Source organism: Pangasianodon hypophthalmus, chromosome 12 (genome assembly GCF_027358585.1).
Source record: "Pangasianodon hypophthalmus isolate fPanHyp1 chromosome 12, fPanHyp1.pri, whole genome shotgun sequence".
In the NCBI taxonomy this organism is placed as follows: domain Eukaryota; kingdom Metazoa; phylum Chordata; class Actinopteri; order Siluriformes; family Pangasiidae; genus Pangasianodon; species Pangasianodon hypophthalmus.
Window position 1 is genome coordinate 25,961,333 of NC_069721.1, and position 7,500 is coordinate 25,968,832.

The following is a 7,500-nucleotide window of genomic DNA, read 5'->3' on the forward strand; positions in this document are numbered from 1 at the left end:
CATGATGAACTTGTCTGGAGACACACAGAAATCACTGACACCCTGAAAAACACACACACACACACACACACACACACACACCTAAATTTACCTCCTTACACTGATTTAAATAAACACACGCGTCGCGTCCCAAACCCCCACGCCGTAGCGAATAAGACAGGAGTTTGTGTTAATACTCACCACAGCCGTTTGCTATATCGACTCCCAGAGACGCCCAGCTCACTATCAGAATTAGCATGCTAAACACCATCATCCTGCAACACACACACACACACACACACACACACACGCGCGCACACGGGCGCACACGCGCACACGCACACACACATGCACGCACACACACGCACACACACGCACACACACATGCACGCACACACACGCACATTAATAAAGGTAAAATTTTTTATGAGTTCACAGGCACAATCTGTGGTAAATGTATGTTTGCGTGTGTGGTGTGTGTGTGTGTGTGTGTGTGTGTGGTGTGTGTGTAGACGCGACACGCGTGTGTGTGTTGCAGGATGATGGTGTTCGTGAAAATCTGTGTGTATGAAGCAGTGTGTTTGTGATGAAGGTTACGTTGTCAGAAGGCAGCGTGATTTCTTGGCCAGACCGAGACACGCCAACAGACAGACCAGCAGATCAACTATCAGAATCAGCAGATAGGTCAGCCACCTACACACACACACATGCGCGCACACAATCACACACACGCACACACACACACGCACGGCACCACGTGCACACACACGCACCACCACGCGCACACACACCTTATTAAAAAAACAGCAATGCTTTATTTACTTTAAACCTACAAACATTTTACACACTGACTCACTGAATCAGTAAGTATTGTTTTACTGAATCAAAAATCTACAGAATCAATAAGGTGCTGACTCACTGAATCAAGAAAGCATTGACTTTAATAATTAAAATCGATAAGGTAGTGAATCACTGAATCACTAACGTACTGACTTGCTCTATTAATAAGTTACTGACTCACTGAATCAATAATGTACTGACTCACTGAATTAACAAAAATAATAATTGCTGAATCAAAGCATTACTTGCTGACTCTAACGAGATACAGAGAACGGCCAGACTGACTCTAATAAGATACTGAATCACTGAATCAATTAAGGTAGTGACTTGCTGACTCTAATAAGATACAGAGAATGGCCAGACTGACTCTAATAAGATACTGAATCACTTAAATTAAGAAGTATTATAAAGCAATGACTCACTCCATTAATATGGTACTGATTCACTGAATCAACAAGGTACTGGCTCATTGAATCAGCAGTGTGTAAATGATTCTGAACAGCGCTGGTGTGTGTACCTGTAGTACTCGGCGGCTGCAGTGCGGTCCGCGATGTGTGTCAGGTCCACTTTGGCCTGTTCCCAGTCCGGCAGGCCCAACAGCTGTTTCATAAGGTTCTCCGCCATCTGCTGTGTGAACTTCAGCGACTTCACAAAGTCGCCTCGCGTGGCGAATATCTCGTCCAATCGGGACAAGTGTTCCTTCATTCCGCTCTGAATCCCGCCCAACGTAGACGAAACCTGTTACAAGAGGAGCATGATATGAGATCCATCCAATCATATTTCCCCAACACTACTACATCATTCTTTACCAACAGGAGAACAGAACATGTGCGTTATGGAGATGTCTGTGTGTGATGGAGAACGTCGGCGTGTGTGATGGAGAACATCAGTGTGTGTGATGGAGAACGTCAGTGTGTGTGATGGAGAACGTCAGTGTGTGTGATGGAGAATGTTGGTGTGTGATGGAGAACATCAGTGTGTGTGATGGTGAACGTAAGTGTGTGTGATGGTGAACGTTAGTGTGTGATGGAGAACATCAGTGTGTGTGAAGGAAAATGTTGGTGTGTGTGATGGAGAACATCGGGGTGTGTGATGGAGAACATCGGGGTGTGTGATGGTGAACGTTGGCGTGTGTGATGGAGAATGTTGGTGTGTGTGATGGAGAATGTTGGTGTGTGTGATGGTGAACGTCAGTGTGTGATGGAGAACATCAGTGTGTGTGAAGGAGAATGTTGGTGTGTGTGATGGAGAACATCAGGGTGTGTGATGGAGAACATTGGGGTGTGTGATGGTGAACATCGGCGTGTGAGATGGAGAATGTTGGTGTGTGTGATGGAGAATGTTGGTGTGTGTGATGGAGAACAGAGACGTATTTTTGCTCACCAGGTTTTCTGCTCCCACCAGTGTGTGATTGGTGTTGTACAGGGAGTAGGTCAGCTGATACACTCCATCATTGGTCTCACTGTTACCATAGAAACCCACCCCAACTGCGACACTGCAAAATGAGGGGAAACGCAGTTTAGCGTCATCAAACTTATGTTACAGAACACACACTGCTGAAAAATACCGTCTCTGACGTCTTTACAGAAAGAAGAAGAAGAAAAGGAAGTGAGCTAGCAGAATTAAAAGCTGATCAGGAGACACAAGCGGACGCGATTAAGGGGAAGGGGAAAGGGGAAGTCTGTAGGCTGCATAAAACTCGGTTTGCTAACAAATTACCAGTAAAACACTCGCACAGCATTTAAAAAATCTGAGTTTGATTATACATTTAACATCTACAAAAGTAAATCTATAAAAAAAAAAAAAATGTACCATGAAATCAGCTACACACCCATATCTGGTTCTTCCTCAAACTCTTACCACACAGTTGTATAGAACGTCTCTGTGTGCTGTAGCTTTACAGTTTCCCTTCACTGGAACTAAGAGACTCAAACCTGTTCCAGCATGACAATGCCCCTGTGCACAAAGCGAGCTCCATGAAGACATGGTGTGTGAAGGTTGGAGTGGAAGAACTCGAGTGTCCTGCACAGAGCCCTGACCTCAACCCCACTGAACACCTTTGGGATGAACTGGAACACCGACTGAACCCCAGACCTCCTCGACATCCCAACATCAGCACCTGACCTCACTAATGCTCTTGTAGCTGAATGAACACAAATCCCCACAGCCACGCTCCAACATCTAGTGGAAAGCTTCCCAGAAGAGTGGAGCTCATTATAACAGCAAACACACGGGGAATAAATCTGGAATGAGATGTTCAACAAGCAGATATGGGTGTGATGGTCAGGGGTGCACATACTTTTGGCCATATAGTGTTATCTATCGACGATTAGCATAAATAATCATATTTCCTTCTCAGTGTGAGTCACACTTAATGACAAATCATTAATAAGTTGAAGTGTTAAATATAACCGGTATCAGCCAGGCTACTGTATTAGCTTTCATCTGACATTTAAAATCATAGCTGATTCTACATGAGCATAAAATTATTCTTCTGATCAGATATGAATATTAGACATGCTCCAGCTTTCATTCCAGGAAAGTGTAACAGTCATAAGTTTAAAGCAAACTTTTAAATTTAAAGTAAACTTCACCATATCAATGTTTTTTAATCTGTTTATCATCAGTGGAGCGTTCGCTGTACACGTCCCTGTGAATGAGCTGTTACTATAGAAACGATAACGTATTAGAACGAGTGCATTAATATAAACCTGTGATTTGCAGCTGCGCTACTGTCAGAGCTGCTGTTACAATAGATTATTCAACACCTTCTGACCAATCAGAATGCAGAACTCAAAGGCGCTGTGGGATAAATTGAAATATTTAACACTGTTATCGCTATGTAGTGCTCCAAAGTCATTCCACAGAAATTCTTCTTCACCAAACAGCACCAGGGACACATGAGGACAGACCAGCGATCGGGTCGGGGGGGGAGTACGGGGCGGGTGGGGGAGGAGGGTGAGAATACCATTTGGGACACGACCCACAGTGCTGTATTGTCTCACACTGGGAAAAAATCCAAGCAGAACAAAAGAGTGTCCAACGTCCTGCTCGTGTCTCAAATCCATTAACACGGCTGTTTGGACACTTCAGCCCTTTCTGGTTGTCATAGTTACCCCGTAGTTAATGTGATAAACTGCACCGTGTGGTTACGCTGCTAGGGCCCCTGTATGAAATCGAAGGCAATTGATTACATACATCCGCTATAAATCACCGTGGGATCGGCTGGTTAAAAGCAATTGCAGAAATAACTAAAAAGATGGATGTAAGATTTGAGAAAATTTCTAGCATCATCTGTTTGCGCAAAGAAGGAAATATTGTTAAAAAAAAATTTCATGGACAAAGGACTTGTGAATGAAGACAGAAAACATCCAGGCGTAACTGTGAGTAAAATCAAGAAAAAACCAGGTGAGAAGCAGCAGCAAGGATTACTTCAGTCTTCAGACAGTGAGAATTACCAGATACACCTACAGCACAAACTATTCAAAACAGGATCAGCGAACGTGAGCACAGAGGAAGAGTAATGCAGCGGAAACCATTCATCAGCCTCAAGAACAAGAAAACAAGGGTGAAATCTGCAAAAGATCAGGCACAGAAAGATAACAGCTTCTGGAGAATTTTCAGATAAGTCCAAATGGAACTTGGATGGATCTGATGGTAGAGAGTTTATGTGGAGAAAGCCAGGAGAAGAACTCCAACCAAACTGCACTTAAGGCTCTATAAAGCACAGAGGAGGCTGGGGCTGTTTTTCCTACAGCGCTGCTGAGGAGCTTGTGTTCACTGATGGCATCATAAACTCAGAGGTGTACAGAGATACTCTGGAAGCAAACATGCAGAAATCAGTGATGAAATTATTCAAGTGACAGAAGTAGATTTTTCATCGGGATGATGATCCAAAGCACCAGCTGTCTTTAGAAACAACACTTTCCTGACCTGAATCCTACAACCCCTGACTTAAACCCCACAGGAAATACAGGAACGGAACAGGAACATACAGTTTTGTTGGTTGAAACCTGAAGGAAACTTCCACCACAACTGTTAGAGAAACTGGTTGATTTCAAACCCAGACGCTGTCGAGAAGTTCTGAGAAACAAAAGCTGGCCAATTAAACACTAAAACACTGTAACTGTGATCTTTAATGAAACCACTACTGAGTAGTTCACTAATTATGACCAATATATCTATTATCTATCTTTATATTTTTTAAACATAATGATCTATTTTTATGGGAAATGTTTTGCTTGAAAAGTGTGCTTGTGGTATCTTTCTTTAAAATAAATGCCACTGTCGTTTTCAGTAATCAGGCCTTCAGGATCAGTCTGAGCTTTCACATGACATCAACAATGAACCATGTTCAAGAGCAGCAGGAATACCAGAGCAGCTAATTCAATAGCACACACTAATGAGTATCATGAGGTTATGAAACACACACACACACACACACACACACACACACACCAGCTGAGAAGTCCAGCGGTGACGGCCGTCCAGGTGACACAGTGTGAGCTTGGCTTCTTCGTCTCTTCCTCATCATCAGCCTCGCTGTTCCTCCGACAGCAGCACAGGAAACTCAGATAGAGAGCAAGCGCGAGGAGATTCACACCCAACGCAGCCGAGGACACACACACCAGGAAGAGCAGCGACTGCAACACACACACAAACACACATACAGTGTATATGTAGACACATCATTCAGTGCAAAAGTTTGCATCCCCCTAGTTTTCTGGATAAAAAGACAAACATGTACCTCGATTTTATCAAAAAAAAAATAATAAATTCCACAATTCTGAAAGCCGATGAGTCTTAGTCAACGCTTCTCTTCATTACAACGCTAAAAAATTCTAGCTAATGTTCTAGTTAATTCACCTGCATTTCTGCTTCATTATGTTCATTTCGTTAAAGTTCCTGAGCTGACAAGTTAAGACTTGATGGGAAACAGCTCGCACACGCCCTAAACCAGAAACGATCAACCTTTTCACAGAGCTGGAGAAAACTGTACATTAACGAATCGGCTGTAACTCGTGTCACTTTAACCCTTTCCTGCACAATGTCCACAGAATTGATGGAAATATACGATGAAAATCAGCTCCAAATCACTTAATATCATTACAGTAATTTAATATAAACCCTAATTTTGATTCTTGTGACTCTCTCGGCTGTTCTCAGTGCAGCATGTCTCTTATATAGCTTTAGATAAAAACATAATGAAGGCTGCTGGGTTTCGCTGCAGAAATAAGAAGCGAGTCGACAGTCAAAGTCTCCAGAAGAACTGTGGCTGCTTCTGCAAGATGCTCAGTAACACTTCCAGCTCATTTCCTTATAAAACTGCACACACTGCACCTCAGATACTGCTTTATTTATTTAAAGTGAAGGATCGTCACATTAAATACTGACTTTGTTTCATTTATTACTGTTTACTGCTCTTTATAGGATTTTTTAAAATGTAGAAACATTTAATTTCATTATTTTTGAAGGCGTCTTTACTCTACAGCATTTCTTTACATGCACCTAAGACTCTTACACAGAACTGTGTGTATATATGTGTGTGTGTGTGTGTGTGTGTGTGTGTGTGTGTGTGTGTGTGTGTGTGTGTGTGTGTGTGTACCAGACACCAATGAACACATTACCTATTTTTTATTTTTTTTTAATTGAAGACAGTTTCTTTTTTCTTTTTTTTTTTTTAATACAATATCAATAATATTTCTACAATTTTGGTCATCAACATTAAATATTTTTGATCTGAATGTTCACAATTTTTTAATAAACACATTAATAATTAGATTTATTTATTTATTTATTTTAATTTCAGATATACTATTATACCCTTTTAAACTCATGGTCTTCCTGAGCATGGACAATCCGTGTATTTTTAATGCAAGTGTTGTTTAGAAAAAGTCTACATTTATATGACATTCAATTTCAAATAATAATAAAAAAAATCTAAAGAAACGGGATACAATCTTTAAATAATTTAAGGTGTTAAAAATCATCAGAAAACCGTTTTAGACTCCGTCCTCACAGATCTCAGTGTGTAGAAGACGGAACGGAGGATGAGAGGTGGAGATAAACACACAGGAAGTAAAATCCCAAATCTCTGATCAGAGTTCTATTTCTGTTCACTTTCCTTCAGCTCGTCCTCAGACAGGACCGGTGTGTGTGTGTGTGTGTGTGTGTGTGTGTGTGTTGATAAGAATAAGGAGAGCAATGGTTGGCATGGAGATGAGGGTTCAATGCTTTTGTTGAGGGACAAGACAAAGGAAGTCTTCTCTCGCTCTCACACACACACTCACACACACACACACACACACACACACACACTCAATTACTACGGCAACCTCCAGGCTTCTTGGTGTCCTGGGACGAGTGAAAAGAGGGATTAATACAGAGAAAGAGGGAGCCAGTTGAGGAATATTACTGAATTATCAAATAAATACTGAACTTCTGAAGAAGCTAAACGTGATACAGTGATGAAAAAAGGTATCTGAAAATATTTTTAAAAATATTTGTAGTTTAGTATATATTTTTAATTTTAAAAAGACAGTCAAATAAAAAGAAAATATAAAAACACAAAGTGACACACAGGCCTGCTGACGAACACTGAAGTCCACGCAGACACACACATTTCTAAACTGACCCCAGAGCCCCAGCGGGTCAAATACCACAGTCACTTCCTCTTCCTGT

General features: G+C 41.5%; 1 protein-coding gene across 1 annotated transcript in view; it reads right to left on the reverse strand.

Moving 5' to 3' along the window:
- LOC113524944 (protein tweety homolog 2-like) overlaps positions 1-7,500 on the reverse strand; it is a 21,712-nt gene that overhangs the window by 10,592 nt on the left and 3,620 nt on the right. The window contains 7 exon segments of the mRNA XM_053238846.1: positions 1-42; positions 80-81; positions 184-254; positions 577-672; positions 1,337-1,557; positions 2,203-2,314; positions 5,278-5,462. The exon segment at positions 1-42 is cut by the window's left edge and continues 28 nt beyond it. Of these exon segments, the coding sequence (XP_053094821.1) occupies positions 1-42; positions 80-81; positions 184-254; positions 577-672; positions 1,337-1,557; positions 2,203-2,314; positions 5,278-5,462 (729 nt within the window).